Source organism: Chiroxiphia lanceolata, unplaced genomic scaffold (assembly GCF_009829145.1).
Source record: "Chiroxiphia lanceolata isolate bChiLan1 unplaced genomic scaffold, bChiLan1.pri scaffold_49_arrow_ctg1, whole genome shotgun sequence".
In the NCBI taxonomy this organism is placed as follows: domain Eukaryota; kingdom Metazoa; phylum Chordata; class Aves; order Passeriformes; family Pipridae; genus Chiroxiphia; species Chiroxiphia lanceolata.
Genome location: NW_022476524.1, coordinates 384,422 through 403,336, shown reverse-complemented (window position 1 = coordinate 403,336; position 18,915 = coordinate 384,422). Strand labels below are relative to the sequence as shown.

Below are 18,915 nucleotides of genomic sequence, written 5' to 3'. Positions count from 1 at the left end.
GACTCCATCTGAAGAGTTTTGGCTCCACCTGAAGGGTTTTGGTTCCACCTGAAGGGTTTTGGCTCCATCTGAAGGATTTTAGCTCCACCTGAAGGATTTTGGCTCCACCTGAAGGGTTTTGATTCCATTTGAGGGGTTTTGGCTCCACCTGAAGAGTTTTGGTTCCACCTGAAGGGTTCCAAGCGTGGATTTCAGTTTCCCAGAGAAGGAACGAGCATCTCCTGCACCCCAACCAAGACTTTGCCCCTGAGGCTCTGCCCTGCAAAGGGTGAACCACAAAAAATCCCCGGATTTTGCCCCGAGAACTCCTTGGAGGTGGTTCAGGATCCAGCTCCTCTTCCCAAGCTCAGTGACTCGCCCCGGGACCCTCCTGGAACCTTTTGGAGCTCCCAGGGGAGGCACAACCCGAGGGAGTCCCGGGTGTCGCGCCCACCTCCCCGACGCCGAGTCGGAGCAGAAAACAGAGAATTCCTCCCCCTTCCCAAAGCTTTGACTTTCAATCCACAATTCCCACGGATTTCCTGTTGATTCCCGAGCCCCCGGCACGTGGAGCGAGCGGAACCCACCGGACACGAGCCGGGGGTCGTTCCCCAAACCCACCGGAGCGGAGACGTGAACGATGACGCCGATTCATCCAACTCATCCCAAATCCTTGGGCAAATCCAATGGAGAGGAGACGCGAACGATGACACCGATTCATCCAACTCATCCCAAATCCTTGGGCACATCCAACGCTCCGGGGTGTCCAACCACGGCAACTGAACCCGCTGCTCAACGATTCCCTTCCTGAAAGCTTCCAGCTCTTCCACTTCAGGCTCATCCATGGGATTTAAGGACCCTCCTCTGGGCTCTCCCTGACCTTGCCATGGATTATTTTCCCGCCTTCCTCCTGAACTGTGTTTCTCACCCTCCTCCCGCCTTTATTCCGGGTTTTCTTCATCAATTTAGGAGTTTTCCTCCTAATTTAGCAGTTTTCCCCCTTATTTTTAGGAGCTTTCTTCTCCTTCCACGCCCATTCCCTCCTCCTTCCACGCCGCTGGAATTGGGCTTTTCCCACGGCAACGAAACCTCTTCCCACACGGATCCGCTTCCCGTGTCCTCTCCCACCCTGCCAAGCCCGTCCCGCCTCCCGCCCTCTCCGTGGCTGAAGTGTCTTTTTGGCACCTTGAACACGAATCCCTGTGGATTTGGGGGGGGTTTGGGAGCAGCTCCGGCTGCTCCGTTGGGTCAAGTGCGACACGACAGAATTATTAAAAAAAAGCATCTAATTCATCACTTTAGAAAACGACAACCGCGCCCACAATCTTCCCGAGGCAAAAAACCCAGGAGAAATTGGGATTGAAGGGAATGAAGCGCCTGGAATTACGGATCTGGGGCGTTTTTAAGGAGCGGTGTTGGAATATTTGGGTTAAAAGTCAAACATCGGACAGTTCTGACCCCTTGCAGTGGTTCCGTGGGGGGAAATCCCTGGAGCTCGGAACACACGGAACGACGCATTCTTCCCGCTTCAGCCGCAGGGAATCTCCGAATTCCCAAGGAATGAAGGAATCCAGGTGGTTTTCAGGAGTGATGGAGCTCGGAACACACGGAACGACGCGTTCTTCCCGCTTCAGCCGCAGGGAATCTCCGAATTCCCAAGGAATGAAGGAATCCAGGTGGTTTTCAGGAGTGATGGAGCTCGGAACACATGGAACGACGCGTTCTTCCCGCTTCAGTCGCAGGGAATCTCCAAGTTCCCAAGAAATGAAGGAATCCAGGTGGTTTTCGGGAGCGATGGAACTCGGAACACATGGAATGATGTGTTTTTCCTGCTTCAGCCACAGGGAAATTCCAAATTCCCAAGAAATGAAGGAATCCAGGTGGTTTTTGGGAGCGATGGAGCTTGGAACACACGGAATGATGTGTTTTTCCTACTTCAGCCACAGGGAATCGCCAAATTTCCAAGAAATGAAGGAATCCAGGTGGTTTTTGGGAGTGATGGAGCTCGGAACACACGGAACGACGCGTTCTTCCCGCTTCAGCCACAGGGAATCTCCGAATTCCCAAGGAATGAAGGAATCCAGGTGGTTTTTGGGAGCGATGGAGTTCAGAACACACGGAATGATGTGTTTTTCCTGCTTCAGCCACAGGGAATCTCTGAATTCCCAAGAAATGAAGGAATCCAGGTGGTTTTTGGGAGCGATGGAACTCGGAACACATGGAATGATGTGTTTTTCCTGCTTCAGCCACAGGGAAATTCCAAATTCCCAAGAAATGAAGGAATCCAGGTGGTTTTCGGGAACGATGGAACTCGGAACACATGGAATGATGTGTTTTTCCTGCTTCAGCCACAGGGAAATTCCAAATTCCCAAGAAATGAAGGAATCCAGGTGGTTTTTGGGAGCGATGGAGCTTGGAACACATGGAATGATGTGTTTTTCCTACTTCAGCCACAGGGAATCGCCAAATTCCCAAGAAATGAAGGAATCCAGGTGGTTTTCAGGAGCGATGGAGCTCGGAACGTGCGGAATGACGTGTTTTTCCTACTTCAGCCACAGGGAATCTCCGAATTCCCAAGGAATGAAGGAATCCAGGTGGTTTTTGGGAGCGATGGAGCTTGGAACACACGGAATGATGTGTTTTTCCTGCTTCAGCCACAGGGAATCTCTGAATTCCCAAGGAATGAGGGAATCCAGGTGGTTTTTGGGAGCTCGTTCACTCAAGCCATGAGGATCCCCCAGGAGCTGATTAAATTCATCACGGACCCTCCAGGAACGAGCAGAGGGCGGAAAACTCGCCTGGGAGAGCGACGGGAGAGGGACCTAAAGCAGCAGGAACAGCCCCTGGTTTCCTCTCTACGTGTTTTGGGGGAAAAAAGGGACATTTCGGAGCCGCGTTTCGCCTTCCTACTCCTCCACCAACAACTAAGGGACGGGAAGAAGGCAACATGAAACCAAACCCAGCGGAGAGGAGGGAACTGGGCGGATCCAGGTCAGCTCCTGCAGCACTTCCGGGGGGGAAAAGGTCATTTTGGGTCGTTATTTACAGCAGGGGTGGTTTTGGGTGTGATTTCAAGGCTGAAGTGGCCCTGAGAGGGGACAAACGAGCGGAGGGGACGTCGAGCGCACGCGTCCTCACCTGCAACTTCCGCGCCATGGCCACGACCTCGTGGTCGGCGGGGTTGTACTTGTAGCAGTTGGAGAACATCAACCGCACGTCGGCCGCGAATTCCTGAGCATCCCGGTATTCCCGGTTCTCCAGCTTGGACTAGGAGGGAGAAGAGAGGAGAGGAGAGAAAAAGCAAGACAACCCTCTGCCAGAACGGTTGACGGGGCGCTTTCGACCGGTTTTGGTCGTGAGGGCAAACTCACGTTGGGCCAAAAAACCATCAAGTTTCATCAAAAATGACAACTGATTTTGATGCAGAAGAATTAAATTGCTTTGGTCCAAGAGAATGCAGTTTTGGTCAAAAGAATGTTGCATTTTGATCAAAAGAACGACACGTTTCAGTCAAAAGAACGACGGGTTTTGGTCAAAAAGAGCAACTTGGTCAAAAGAAAGGTTTGTTTTGGTCAAAAAGACAGACTAGTTTAGGTCAAACAGAACTGCTGATTTTGGTCAAAAGAACCACCAATTTTGGTCAAAAGAACCACCAATTTTGGTCAAAAAGAAAGGTTGCTTTTGGTCAAAAGAAGGATGCGTTTCGGTCAAAAGAGCAACTGGTTTTGGTTCTTCTCCCCAAGCTTAAGAGAAGACCAACTTTTGAGAGAGACCAGCCTTTGTTTTAAAAGGGATTAGAAATGGGTTTGGTTTCAATCAAACCCCCGTTCCCAGGATTTCTGCTCTGGGGTCTCTCCTGGGCTAAAAAAACGGGGAGATTTATACAATGACAGAGATTTCCCCCAAAAAACCAAATGTCAGCGTTCCTAAGAGAGGGAAAAAAAAAAAATCAGCCCGGGAATGAAAACTCCAGAGGGTTGAGGTTCCTCTGTCTCTCTCATTCCTGGATCCACCTGGATCCAGGATCCCAAATTTCCTCCCTGTCAGCCTCCCAGTTGGGAACGTGGAATTAAACAGAAGGACAAAACTTTGGGAGAAGGATAATTTAAGAGATAATTTAAGAGATAATTTAAGGGATAATTTAAGGGATAATTTAAGGGATAATTTAAGGGATAATTTAAGCCCCCAGAGGCACCCAAATTTCTGGATTCCGGGGTTTCGCTCGGTTCACGGAACCGGGGCGTTTGTCCTTCTCCAATGTCAGGGAATCAAGAGGAGGAAGAGAAACCAAAGGCACCCAAACTCCAGAGCCAGAGCCAAATGAGGTCAAACCCGTCGTTCTCCTGCTGAATGCCCCCCTCCTCCCGCCCCAAGGCCGAACTTACTTTGATTGTGCTCAGATCCATGGGGTGCTTGATGATGTCGCAGTAGTCGTGCAGCCCCAGAGCTTCCACGTCCACAGGTTTGTAGAAGGGCCACGCGTAGGCCGCGTGCTTCTTGGCGAACATCTCCTTGATGATCCCGCCACAGTACTTGAGCTGCTCCGAGACTTTGCTGCTCTTCTCGGCCGCGTGCTGCTGCGAGTCGGGAACGTCCTTCTTTGGAGGCTTCACGGGGCGGCCGCTCTCCCGCCGCGGGCCCAGCTTGGTGGACTTGGGCTCGGCGGGCAGCGACGACGAGTCGTGGATCGGGTCGATGGTGGTGGGGGTCGTGGTGTCTGCTTTCCTCTTCACCCCTTTTTTTGTCTGGGAACGAGGGAAGAAGAATCCGACGTCACCGCCAGAACGTTCCCTTTGGCTCCCGCCCCGTTGACTCGGAGCCGCCGGCGGCTCAACTCAACTCAACTCAACTTAACTCAACTCAACTCAACGCTACGAGAAAGGTGTTGGAGACCCTTCCAAAGTGCTGCTTTGGACTGGGGGCTGTGGGAAAACAGGGACTGGATTATCCCCAGTTGGAGCAGCAAAGGTCGAGGGTCTGAGCTGAGATTTTTCCTCCTGAGTCTTCAACGGCTCCAGGAAGGTTCGATTGGGATGAGTGGGGGGTTTCCGTGGAAACCTGGGTGGGACCCCCTGGGCTGTGGAAGGTGTCTCTGCCCAGGGCAGGACGAGCTTTAAGGTCCCTCCCAACCCAAATCATTCCACGCTTCCGTGAACTCCTCGAGTCCAACTTTAAGCAGCACCCAAGAGGTCGCCGCTGGCTCCTCCTATTTCTCAAAACACGAGTTTTTTGGACCAAAACGTGGCCGTTTGCCTTGAAACACGACTCTGTTGGTGACATAAACGGTGACCTCTGGACCGACCACGGTGTTCCCACACCGCCAAGACAAATTCAGCCATAACATGTTAATTAAGGTTAATGAGGCAGCCACTCACCTTCACAGGCTAGGTGGGCGTGGGGATGACGGGTGGGTGGGGCTGGGGGGGCTGTACCACGTTAATTAGGACTAATGAGGCAGCCACTCACCTTGACGGGCTGGGTGGGCGGGGTTGGAGGGGCTGGGGGGCCGTGACATGTTAATTAGGGTTAACGAGGCAGCCACTCACCTTGATGGGCTGGGGGGGTGTGGGGATGACAAGGGGGTGGGGCTGGGGAGCCCTATCATGTTAATTAGGGCTAATGAGGTAGTCACTCACCTTGATGGATTGGGTGGGCGTAGGGATGACAGGGGGCGGGGCTAGGGGACCATATTGTTAATTAGGGCTAACGAAGCAGCCACTCACCTTGACGGGCTGGGTGGGCAGGGTTGGGGGGCTGTACCATGTTAATTAGGGCTAACGAGGCAGCCACTCACCTTGACGGGCTGGGTGGGCGTGGGGATGACAGGGGGGTGGGGCTGGGGAGCCCTATCATGTTAATTAGGGCTAATGAGGCAGCCACTCACCTTGACGGGCTGGATGGGCGTGGGGATGACAGGGGGGTGGGGTTGGGGAGCCCTATCATGTTAATTAGAGCTAACGAGGCAGCCACTCACCTTGACGGGCTGGGTGGGCAGGTTTGGGGGGCTGTACCATGTTAATTAGGGCTAACGAGGCAGCCACTCACCTTGACGGGCTGGGCGGGCGTGGGGATGACGGGCGGGTGGGGCTGCAGGGGTTGGGGGGCCGGGGCGGGCGCGGGGGCCTGGGGGGCCGGCGGGGGCGGCGCGGGGGGCTGAGGAGGCACCATCGTCATCACCGGGCTGGGCACGATGAGGTCGGGGGTGACGGAGGGGAAGGAATGGGTGGGCTGCGCCGACGGAAGGCTCGGCGCCGGCGGCGGCACCGGGGACGAGGCTTGGGTGACGTTGGGGACCGTGGACGAGCCGGGTTTGGACGTCACTGCCGAGAGAAGAGAGATGGGGTTGGGTCACGGGGGCGCTTCCTTCCCTCTTCCAGCCGAGCTGTTGGAACGGGAATTCCCGTCACGCCGAGAGCTCGCGGCTCCCCAGGGAATTCTCGTCGTGCCAGGAGCTCTCGTTTCCCGGGGGAATTCCCGTTGCACTGGGAGCTCGTGGATCCTCAGGGAATTCCCATTGGATTGGGAGCTCGTGGTTTCCCAGGGAATTCCCACTGCTTTGGGAGCTCGTGGTTTCCCAGGGGAATTCCCGTTGCACTGGGAGTTCGTGGATCCACAGAGAATTCCCGTTGCTTTGGGAGCTCGTGGTTCCCTGGAGAATTCCCGTTGATTTGAGAGCTCGTGGATCCCCAGGGGAATTCCCATTGCACTGGGAGTTCGTGGTTCCTCAGGGAATTCCCGTTGCTTTGGGAGCTCATGGCTCCCAAGGGAATTCCCGTTGCACTGGGAGCTCATGGATCCTCAGGGAATTCCCATTGGATTGGGAGCTCGTGGCTCCCCAGGGAATTCCCATTGCACTGGGAGTTCATGGATCCTCAGGAATTACCCATTGCATTGGGAGCTCGTGGTTCCCAGGGAATTCCCGTTGCATTGGGAGCTCGTGGTTCCCAGGGAATTCCCGTTGCACTGGGAGCTCTTGGCTCCCTGGGGAATTCCCGTTGCTTTGGGAGCTCGTGGTTTCCCAGGGGAATTCCCGTTGCTTTGGGAGCTCGTGGATCCTCAGGGAATTCCCATTGGATTGGGAGCTCATGGATCCTCAGGAATTTCCCGTTGCACTGGGAGCTCGTGGTTCCCGGGGGAATTCCCGTTGCTTTGGGAGCTCGCGGTTTCCCAGGGGAATTCCCGTTGCTTTGGGAGCTCGTGGATCCTCAGGAATTTCCCATTGCATTGGGAGCTTGTAGTTTCCCAGGGAATTCCCGTTGCACTGGGAGCTCTTGGCTCCCTGGGGAATTCCCATTGCACTGGGAGCTCGTGGCTCCCAGGGGAATTCCCGTTGCTTTGGGAGCTCGTGGTTCCCCGGGCAATTCCGGCTGTGCCGGTTCCCATTCGGGATCGGCTCTGCTGGAGCAGAGTCAACATTCCAGCCCCAGATTCCATGAGCTGCCAGGTGATGGCAGCACCGGAACGTTCCCTCCTCCGGCAGCACCGAGGGCTCCGGCAGGGATTTTCCTCTGTTTCCCCTCAACCCCTTTGGGATTTTCCTCTCTTTCCCCTCAATCCCTTTGGGATTTTCCTCTCTTTCCACACAACCCCTTTGGGATTTTCCTCTATTTCCCCTCAATCCCTTTGGGATTTTCCTCTCTTTCCCCTCAATCCCTTTGGGATTTTCCTCTCTTTCCCCTCAATCCCTTTGGGATTTTCCTCTCTTTCCCACACAATCACTTCAGGGTTTTCCTTCACCCCCCAGCTGCTGAGGGACATCAAATCCAACGCTTCCCAGCTTTTTCCCTCCGGGAATGCCGACGCTCCACCGGAGCCACGAACCCCCGGCAACGGAAGGGGCGTTTTGGTGCCAAACTCTGCCCCAAATGTTCCTTTTTCCCCCCAAAACGATGCCCAGAAGCCAAGGACGAGGCCTTGGAGACCCTGCCCAGCCCAGGGATTCTCCAGAGACCCCCCCAAGGGAGCGGGGCCGGAGCGGGGCCGTGCCCATCCCACTTCCCAAGAAACACCCCGAGGTTTAATTAACACCTCAATTAACACCCCGGGGGTTAATTAACGCCCCAATTAACCGCTCCGGCGGAAGGGAGGGTGACACCAGTCCCGGGGCTGGCGGAGCCGGGCGCTCCCCCCTCCGGAATTCCGTGGGAACGGGGGTCTGTCCGTACCCGCTTCCTTCCGCGCGCGGCCCCTTCCCTTGGTCTGGGCGATGACGATTTCCGTCTCCTCCTGGCTCATCTCCGAGATCTTCTGCAGGAAAAGCTTCTCCAGAGCTTCTGCCATTAAGACTATGTCATCCCCCGGCTGCAGGACACAGGGAGAGCGGGAATCAGGCTGGGAGGGCGCTTCCGGATGGGAATTCCCAAGGGAAAGGCCCACGGGATCGGCCCCGCGCTCCGGGGAATTCAAACCCTCAACTCAATCCAAACCCTCAAGGTCAACATTCCATAATATCCCTGGCTTTCCCAGACTGACTTCCAAAGGTTGTGTCATCCCCCGGCTGCAGGAGACAGGGAGAGCGGGAATCAGGCCGGGAGGGCGCTTCCGGATGGGAATTCCCAAGGGAAAGGCCCACGGGAGTGGCCCCGCGCTCCGGGGAATTCAAACCCTCAAGATCAACATTCCATAATATCCCTGGCTTTTCCCGACTGACTTCCAAAGGCTGTGTCATCCCCCGGCTGCAGGAGACAGGGAGAGCAGGGAATCAGGCTGGGAGGGCGCTTCCGGATGGGAATTCCCAAGGGAAAGGCCCACGGGATCGGCCCCGCGCTCCAAGGAATTCAAACCCTCAAGCTCAACATTCCATAATATCCCTGGGTTCTCCCGACTGACTTCCAAAGGTTGTGTCATCCCCCGGCTGCAGGAGACAGGGAGAGCGGGAATCAGGCCGGGAGGGCGCTTCCGGATGGGAATTCCCAAGGGAAAGGCCCACGGGAGTGGCCCCGCGCTCCGGGGAATTCAAACCCTCAAGATCAACATTCCATAATATCCCTGGGTTCTCCCGACTGACTTCCAAAGGTTGTGTCATCTCCCGGCTCCAGGACACAGGGAGAGCGGGAATCAGGCCGGGAGGGCGCTTCCGGATGGGAATTCCCAAGGGAAAGGCCCACGGGATCGGCCCCGTGCTCCAAGGAATTCAAGGAATTCAAACTCTCGACTCCAATCATTTTGGAATTTTTCTCTCTTTCCCACACAATCCCTTTGGGATTTTCCTCTCTTTCCCCTCAATCCCTTTGGGATTTTCCTCTCTTTCCCCTCAATCCCTTTGGGATTTTCCTCTCTTTCCCCTCAATCCCTTTGGGATTTTCCTCTCTTTCCCCTCAATCCCTTTGGGATTTTCCTCTCTTTCCCCTCAATCCCTTTGGGATTTTCCTCTCTTTCCCCTCAATCCCTTTGGGATTTTCCTCTCTTTCCCCTCAATCCCTTTGGGATTTTCCTCTCTTTCCCCTCAATCCCTTTGGGGTTTTCCTCTCTTTCCCCTCAATCCCTTTGGGATTTTCCTCTCTTTCCCCTCAATCCCTTTGGGATTTTCCTCTCTTTCCCCTCAATCCCTTTGGGATTTTCCTCTCTTTCCCCTCAATCCCTTTGGGGTTTTCCTCTCTTTCCCCTCAATCCCTTTGGGGTTTTCCTCTCTTTCCCCTCAATCCCTTTGGGATTTTCCTCTCTTTCCCCTCAATCCCTTTGGGATTTTCCTCTCTTTCCCCTCAATCCCTTTGGGATTTTCCTCTCTTTCCCCTCAATCCCTTTGGGATTTTCCTCTCTTTCCCCTCAATCCCTTTGGGGTTTTCCTCTCTTTCCCCTCAATCCCTTTGGGATTTTCCTCTCTTTCCCACACAATCATTTTGGAATTTTCCTCTATTTCCCACACAATCCTTTTGGGATTTTCCTCTCTTTCCCCTCAATCCCTTTGGGATTTTCCTCTCTTTCCCCTCAATCCCTTTGGGATTTTCCTCTCTTTCCCACACAATCCCTTTGGGATTTTCCTCTATTTCCCACACAATCATTTTGGGATTTTCCTCTATTCCCCACGCAATCCCTTTGGGATTTTCCTCTCTTTCCCACACAATCCCTTTGGGATTTTCCTCTATTCCCCACACAATCCCTTTGGGATTTTCCTCTCTTTCCCACACATTCCTTTGGGATTTTCCTCTCTTCACTGCCTGCAGGGAATTTTCTCGGAGGAGGCTGCGGATCCCTGACAAGCTCAACATTCCATAACATCCCTGGCTTTTCCCTGCTGACTTCCAAACCCGGCTCAGCCCGGCTTCCCAACAAAGCTGCGGGAAAAGGGAAGCCCGGAAGCGGCTCCTGGAGGATCTGCCAACATTTCCTGGCTCAGATCCCGAGAAAACCTTAAAAACATCCCTTCCAAGAGTGGAAAAAAAATGGGAATAATCCAGGTGTGGAGTGAAGATCTCTGCTGAGAATTCCAGGGGGAATCCACGATCCCGCCCGTTTAATCCTGGCTGTTTTCCCAACGGAGCCGAGCTCGGCAGAGGCTCCTTCCCAGGGAAATTCCCCTCGGGAAAAGGTGGATCTGGGCCCTGTGGGTACCTTGTTGTAGATGTAGCAGTTTGTAAACATGGTGTTGAAATCCTGGATACATTCCTGGGCGTTCCAGTAGTAATTGTTCTCCAAGCGCTTCTTTATTGTTCCCATGTCCATCGGGGTTTTAATGATCTTGTAATAATCCTGGGGGAAAAAAAGGGGGAAAAAGGGACAAAAATCAGCCCGGGAATGAAAACTCCAAAGGGTTGAGGTTCCACTGGTTCTCTGTCATCCCTGGATCCACATGGATGCAACTATCAGGTCACCAAATCCAACCGTCAGATCAACAAATCCAACCATGAAATCAGCAAATCCAACCGTCAGATCAACAAATCCAACCATGAAATCAGCAAATCCAACCATGAAATCAACAAATCCAACCATCAGATCACCAAATCCAACCATCAGATCACCAAATCCAACCATCAGATCACCAAATCCAACCATGAGATCACCACATCCAACCATCAGATCAACAAATCCAACCACTGAATCACCAAACCCAACCACTGGATCACCAAATCCAACCATCAGATCACCAAACCCAACCACTGGATCACCAAACCCAACCATCAGGTCACCAAATCCAACGATGAGATCACCAAATCCAACCACTGGATCACTGAAACCAACCATCACGTCACCAAATCCAACCACTGGAATGGTCAAATCCAACCATCAGATCACCAAATCCAACCATCAGGTCACCCAATCCAACCATCAGATCACCAAATCCAAGCACCGGATCGAGCCCAACCACTGGATTATTGAGTCCAACCATCAGATCACCAAACCCAACCATCAGATCACCAAATCCAAGCACTGGATCACTGAGTCCAATCACCGGACCAGGAATCCAACCGCTGGATCGTGAATCCACCTCTTGGATCAAGTCCAACCACTGGATCAAGGCCAACCCTGGATGACCGAGTCCAATTGTTGGATTAAGTCCAACCATTAGATCATGGAGTCCAAGCACTGGATCCAACCACTGGATCATGGAGTCCAACCACTGGATCTTGGAGTCCAACCACTGGATCTTGGAGTCCAACCGTTGGATCCAACCACTGGATCTTGGAGTTCAACCACCGGATCACTGAGTCCAATCATTGGATCGAGTCCAATCATTGGATCAAGTCCGACCACTGGATCATGGAGTCCAATCATTGGATCCAACCACTGGATCATGGAGTCCAATCGTTGGATCCAACCATTGGATCATGGAATCCAACCGTTGGTCCATGTGGTCCAACCACTGGATCAGAGTCCAACCATTGGATCAGAGTCCAACCATTGGATCACCAAGTCCAACCACTGGATCAGAATCCAACCACTGGATCACTGAGCCCAACCACTGGATCAAGTCCAACCACTGGATCATGGAGTCCAACCGTTGGATCATGGAGTCCAACCACTGGTTCACGCAGTCCAACCACTGAATCAGAGTCCAACCATTGGATCACCAAGTCCAATCACTGGATCAAGTCCAACCATTGGATCAAGTCCAACCACTGGATTGTGTTCAACCACTGAATCAGAGTCCAACCATTGGATCAAGGCCAACCACTGGATCAAGTCCAACCACTGGATCATGGAGTTCAACCATTGGATCCAACGACTGGATCATGGAGTCCAACCGCTGGATCACGGAGTCCAACCATTGGACCATAGAGTCCAACCACTGGACCATGGAGTCCAACCATTGGATCATGGAATCCAACCATTGAATCATGGAGTCCAACCACTGGATCAGAGTCCAACCACTGGACCATGGAGTCCAACAATTGGATCATGGAATCCAATCACTGGATCAACCCCAACCATTGGATCAGAGACCAACTGTTGTACCACCGACTCCCACCACTGGATCAACCCCAACCGCGCAGGTCGGGTTCCGTGACCTCAGCACTGGAAGGACACCCCTGTGTGCCACGACACACCCGTGCCACGACACACCCGCGCCACGACACACCCGCGCCACGACACACCCGCGCCACGACACACCCGTACCACGACACGCCCATGCCACGACACACCCGCGCCACGACACACCCGCGCCACGACACACCTGCACGACACACCTGTACCACGACACACCCGTACCATGACACACCTATACCACGACACACCCGTACCACGCCCCGCCCGACCGGCCCCGCCCCTTCCCCCCTGCCCCGCCCCCTCCCCGCGCTCACGGGGAGGTTGAGCTTGACGGCGTCCACGGGCTGCTGGAAGGGCCACGCGAACTGGTGCTTCCACAGCGTCTTGAGCACCACCTTGAGCAGGTACTGCAGCTGGTTCGTCTGGCGCTTGGGCTTGTTGGGGTTGGAGGTCTCCGGCGGCGGGGGGTTGACGCCGACGCCCGGCTGGGGCTGGGCCTGGGCCGGCGCCGTGGACATCTGCGAGCCCTCCAGCCCGTCCCCCATCACCGGCAGGTTCCGCAGCCTCGTGCCGGGGCCGCTCTCCGCCGCCATGCTGTTGATCCCATTGCATTCCTCACCGGACACCCTGCGGGGAGACGAGAAGAGGACGATTCGATCCCGGTTTTGGGTCGCCTAAAAAACCGACCCGGTGGCCTCCTCCGGACCGGGCCGCGCCCTCGCGGTGACCGCGCCGGCACAACCGGCGGGCGTCCCGGAGTTTCCCCCCCCCCCCCGTTCCCCCTCGGGAGGCCCCGTTACCTTGTAGGATACATTGCCATGGAATTTTGCCCCGGAAAACGCCGCGGAGTCAGAAGTCGCTTGGCTTGTCCATCTATCGGCCGTGGCTCCGGGCACAGATGCCTCCAGATCCCGAATCTGGGAGAACAAACGCGCCCTGAATCCCGGGAATCCAGCCCAGGCACCGGGAATGAGGGAAAAACCCCCAGGGAATTGTCTGGTTTTATTAATCCTGGGAATCCAGCCCAGGCACCAGGAATGAGGAAAAATCCCAGGGAATTGTCTGGTTTTATTAATCCTGGGAATCCAGCCCAGGCACCGGGAACGCGCCCTGAATCCCAGGAATCCAGCCCAGGCACCGGGAATGAGGAAAAATCCCAGGGAATTGTCTGGTTTTATTAATCCTGGGAATCCAGCCCAGGCACCGGGAACACGCCCTGAATCCCAGAATCCAGCCCAGGCACCGGGAATGAGGGAAAACCCCAGGGAATTGTCTGGTTTTATTAATCCTGGGAATCCAGCCCAGGCACCGGGAACACACTCTGAATCCCGGGAATCCAGCCCAGGCACCTGAGGGAAAACCCCAGGGAATTGTCTGGTTTTATTAATCCTGGGAATCCAGCCCAGGCACCAGGAACATGCCCTGAATCCCGGGAATCCAGCCCAGGCACCTGAGGGAAAATCCCAGGGAATTGTCTGGTTTTATTAATCCTGGGAATCCAGCCCAGGCACCGGGAACATGCCCTGAATCCTGGGAATCCAGCCCAGGCACCGGAAATGGGGGAAATGATTCCCTGAATCAGGAATTCCATCAGGAGAAGGATCCCAGGGGGGGTCCTCACCTGAGCTGTTCTCCTGAGAAATAGTTGGGAATACTGATGGAAACAGTTGGGAATATCGATGGAAACAGTTGGGAATATCGATGGAAACGGGAATATCGATGGAAACGGTTGGGAATTCCAAAGGCCCAGAGCTCCAGGAGGAGGGGGATGGACACCCAGGATGGAAGAAGGTCCCCAATCCCACCCAAAAGTGGCCAAATCGAGCCAACGGCTCCGAGCGCGGCTCCGGACGGAATTCCGAAATTCCTGCCCTTCGGCGACAGCCCAAAAGAGACAATTTTGGCCCAAAATGGTCCGAAATCAGGAATTCCATCAGGAGAAGGATCCCAGGCAGGTCCTCACCTGAGCTGGGCCCTGTTCTCCCGAGGAATAGTTGGGAATATCGATGGAAATAGTCGGGAATCCCGACGGCCCAGAGCTCCAGGAGGAGGGGGATGGACTCCCAGGATGGAATTCCCAAATTCCTGCCCTTTGGGGACAGCCCAAAAGAGACAATTTTGGCCCAAAACGGCCCGAAATCGGGAATTCCATCAGGAGAAGGATCCCAGGGGGGTCCTCACCTGAGCTGGGCCCTGTTCTCCCAAGGAATAGTTGGGAATTCTGATGGAAATAGTTGGGAATATCGATGGAAACGGGAATATCGATGGAAACAGTTGGGAATTCCAATGGCCCAGAGCTCCAGGAGGAGGGGGATGGACACCCAGGATGGAAGAAGGTCCCCAAACCCACCCAAAAGTGGCCAAATCGAGCCAACGGCTCCGAGCGCGGCTCCGGTCGGAATTCCCGAATTCCCGCCCTCCGGGGACGCCCCCCAAAAAGTCCCGAAGTCAGGAATTCCACGGGGAGAAGGATCCCAGGGGGGTCCTCACCTGAATTCCCAGTTGCCCTTCCCGCTGTCGCTCCCTCAGCAGCCGAAGGCTCCGAGCGGCATCTTCGGCTCCGAGCGGCTCTGGGAAGGCTCTGCAGGGAAAACATTCCGTCACTTCCAGGGGGCAGCGTTCCCAAGGAATTCCTGGGGTCAACATTCCCAAGGAATTCCCGGGTTCGAAGACAACACTCCCAATGAATTCCTGGTTTTTTAGCCCCGAAGGTTCTGCAAGGACAACATTCCTACTGAATTCCCAGGTTCAAAGACAACATTCCCGAGGAATTCCCAGGGTCAAGGACAACATTCCCAAGGAATTCCTGGTTTTTAGCCCCAAGGAATTCCCAGGGTCAAGGACAACATTCCCAATGAATTCCCAGGTTCAAAGACAACATTCCCAAAGAATTCTCGGGTCCAAGGACAACACTCCCAATGAATTCCTGGGTTCAAGGAAAACATTCCCAATGAATTCCCAATTCAAGGACAACATTCCCAGTGAATTCCTGGGGTCAAGGAAAACATTCCCAATGAATTCTCAGGTCCAAGGACAACATTCCCAAGGAATTCCCAGGTTCAAAGACAACATTCCCAAGGAATTCTCGGGTCCAAGGACAACATTCCCAAGGAATTCCCAGGTTCAAAGACAACATTCCCAAGGAATTCCCAGGGTCAAGGACAACATTCCAGGAGTCAAGGACAACATTCCCAATGAATTCCAATTCCCAGGGTCAAAGACAACATTCCCAAGGAATTCCAGGGGTCAAGGACAACATTCCACGAATTCCAGGGGTCATGGACAACATTCCCACTGAATTCCCAGGTTCAAAGACAACATTCCCAGAGTTAAGGACAGCATTCCCAATGAATTCCAATTCCCAGGTTCAAGGACAACATTCCCAAGGAATTCCCGGGGTCCAGGACAACATTCCCAAGGAATAACATGGATCATGGGAATCAGCTCCTTGGGAATAACAGGGATCAGCAAAAGGCACCAAACCAACCTCCAATCCCTCAAATTCCCAGAAATTCCTCCCCAAAATTGGGAATTTTTCCTTCCAAAGGCACCAAAAAACCTCCAATCCCTCAAATTCCCACCTTCCTGTCCCAAAATTGGGAATTTTTCCTTCCAAAGGCACCAAAACAACTCCAATCCCTCAAATTCCCACTTTTCTTCCACAAATCCGGGAATTTTTCCCTCAGGATGCACCAAACCAACCTCCAATCCCCGAAATTCCCAGAAATTCCTTCCCAAAATTGGGAATTTTTCCCTCCAAAGGCACCAAAAAACCTCCAATCCCTCATATTCCCACCTTCCTTTCCCAAATCCAGGAATTTCTCCCTCAAAAGGCACCAAACCAACCTCCAATCCCTCAAATTCCCAGAAATTCCTCCCCAAAATTGGGAATTTTTCCTTCCAAAGGCACCAAAACAACTCCAATCCCTCAAATTCCCACTTTTCCTTTCATGAATCTGGGGATTTTTCCCTCCAAAGGCACCAAAACAACCTCCAATCCCTGAAATTCCCACTTTTCTTCCACAAATCCGGGAATTTTTTCCTTAGGATGCACCAAACCAACCTCCAATCCCTCAAATTCCCACTTTTCTTCCACAAATCCCGGGATTTTTTCCTCAGGATGCACCAAACCAACCTCCACCCTCCCCGGAATTCCCACCCCAATCCCGGTGCTCCCGTTTCCGGGCGGCTGCTCCCGGCGTTCCCGGAATTCCCGGATGTTTTCCCGCCGCTCCCTGGGTTTGTTTTGCGCCCCTGGAATTTTTTTTTTCCGGCTGTTTTGTGTTTCCCTGGCTCGGATCCAACCCCCTCCAAAATATCCGGGAAAAGGGATGAAAGGTGATCCCAAAGGAGCAGTTTCCAAGTTTGGATCCCAATCCCAAAGTTCCAGCTGGGAATTCCGGTCCCATTCCCACAAAATTCCAAAGGAGAAGCTCCAAAATATCCGGGAAAGGGATGAAAGGTGACCCCAAAGGAGCAGTTTCCAAGTTTGGATCTTGATCCCAAAGTTCCAGCTGGGAATTCCAAACCCATTCCCACAAAATTCCCAAGGAGAAGCTCCAAAATATCCGGGAAAAGGGATGAAAGGTGACCCCAAAGGAGCAGTTTCCAAGTTTGGATCCCGATCCCAAAGTTCCAGTTGGGAATTCCGGTCCCATTCCCAAAACATTCCCAAGGAGAAGCTCCAAAATATCCGGGAAAAGGGATGAAAGGTGACCCCAAAGGAGCAGTTTCCACGTTTGGATCCTGATCCCAAAGTCCCAGTTGGGAATTCTGGTCCCATTCCCAAAAAATTTCCAAGGAGAAGCTCCAAAATATCCGGGAAAAGGGATGAAAGGTGACCCCAAAGGAGCAGTTTCGGGGTTTGGATCCTGATCCCAAAGTTCCAACTGGGAATTCCAGTCCCATTCCCAAAAAATTCCAAAGGAGAAGCTCCAAAATATCCGGGAAAGGGATGAAAGGTGACGCCAAAGGAGCAGTTTCAGGGTTTGGATCCCGATCATAAAGTTCCAGTTGGGAATTCCAAACCCATTCCCAAAAAATTCCAAAGGAGAAGCTCCAAAATATCCGGGAAAAAGGACGAAAGGCGGCCCCAAAGGAGCAGTTTCCAAGTTTGGATCTTGATCCCAAAGTTCCAGTTGGGAATTCCAAACCCATTCCCAAACAATTCCCAAGGAGAAGCTCCAAAATATCTGGGAAAACGGATAAAAGGTGACCCCAAAGGAGCAGTTTCCAAGTTTGGATCCTGATCCCAAAGTTCCAGCTGGGAATTCCGGTCCCATTCCCAAAAAATTCCAAAGGAGAAGCTCCAAAATATCCGGGAAAGGGATGAAAGGCAGCTCCAAAGGAGCAGTTTTGGGGTTTGGATCCTGATCCCAAAGTTCCAGTTGGGAATTCCGGTCCCATTCCCAAAAAATTTCCAAGGAGAAGCTCCACAATATCCGGGAAAAGGGGTGAAAGGAGCAGTTTTGGGGTTTGGATCCCGATCCCAACATTCCAGTTGGGAATTCCAGCCCCACCCCAGGGGTTCCCAGCGCCATTCCCGGGACGCTCCCAGCGATATCCGGGCGGGAAGCGCTGCATCCCGAGGGAGCTTCCCGGTTTTCCGGCAGGAAACGGGAATCGGGACGAGTTCGGGGAAGCTCCAAAAACCGCCCGAAAATCCTCGGGGGTCGCCGCTTTCCCGGGAGCTTTCCCGAAATCCCGCGGCATTCCCAGGGGTGCCGCCGCTCGGAAGGCTCGGAGCGGGAATTCTGGGCCGGAATTCCGACCCCTCCGGATCCCGCCGGCGCCGGCGGCTCCTCCGAAGGGACGGTGAAGGAACCTCGAGTCCCTTCTCCCGGGAAAATTCCTTTTCCGGGGGGGGGGATTCCGACCCCTTTTCCCTCCACGGCCCGGATGCATCCCGGCTCTTCCCGATCCCGGCTCAGGGAAACTTCTTCCGGCGTTTTCCATGGGAAGGGGTGGGATTTGGGATGGATCCCGAGGCGGGATCCCCCCCCCCCGCCCCCAATCCCGGGGAAAACCCCGGGATGCTCCGAAGGTTTTGGGATCGGGATGCGGGATCGCTCCCGAAATTCCCGGTGCTCGGGGACACCCCGACCCCTCCCGGCTCCCTCGGGCTCCGCTTTCCTGGAATTTTTAGCGGGAAAAATCCCGGTCAAAGGCAGATTCCGACCCCCCTCCGGCGGGATGGGGCCGGATCCCTCATCCCGGAATTCCCAATGGGAGCTGCCGTCCTCCCATCCTGGGTCCGTATCCAGCACATTCCCACGGGATTTCGGCTCCGCGGGACGATCCCGAACCTGCAGGGCCACATTCCAAGGATCCCAGACAAGATCCAACGACCCCTTCCCATTCCCTGTTCCCTGTTCCCGTTCCCTGTTCCCATTCCCTGTTCCCATTCCCTGTTCCCTGTTCCCATTCCCTGTTCCCATTCCTTGTTCCCATTCCTTGTTCCCATTCCCTGTTCCCATTCCCTGTTCCCTGTTCCCATTCCCTGTTCCCATT

At 53.9% G+C, this 18,915-nt stretch overlaps 1 protein-coding gene across 2 annotated transcripts in view; it reads right to left on the bottom strand.

Moving 5' to 3' along the window:
* The window catches only part of BRD4 (bromodomain containing 4), a 58,484-nt gene that overhangs the window by 31,321 nt on the left and 8,248 nt on the right, over window positions 1–18,915 (bottom strand). For both annotated transcript variants that reach the window (XM_032677307.1, XM_032677308.1), the window contains exons 2-9: window positions 14,896–14,986; window positions 13,206–13,322; window positions 12,720–13,032; window positions 10,531–10,668; window positions 8,145–8,280; window positions 6,025–6,299; window positions 4,365–4,724; window positions 3,118–3,246 (exon numbers count right to left, since the gene is read on the bottom strand). In XM_032677307.1, coding sequence (XP_032533198.1) covers window positions 3,118–3,246; window positions 4,365–4,724; window positions 6,025–6,299; window positions 8,145–8,280; window positions 10,531–10,668; window positions 12,720–13,032; window positions 13,206–13,225 — 1,371 coding nt within the window. In that variant the 5' untranslated portion in view covers window positions 13,226–13,322; window positions 14,896–14,986. The remainder of the gene's footprint in view (window positions 1–3,117; window positions 3,247–4,364; window positions 4,725–6,024; window positions 6,300–8,144; window positions 8,281–10,530; window positions 10,669–12,719; window positions 13,033–13,205; window positions 13,323–14,895; window positions 14,987–18,915) is intronic.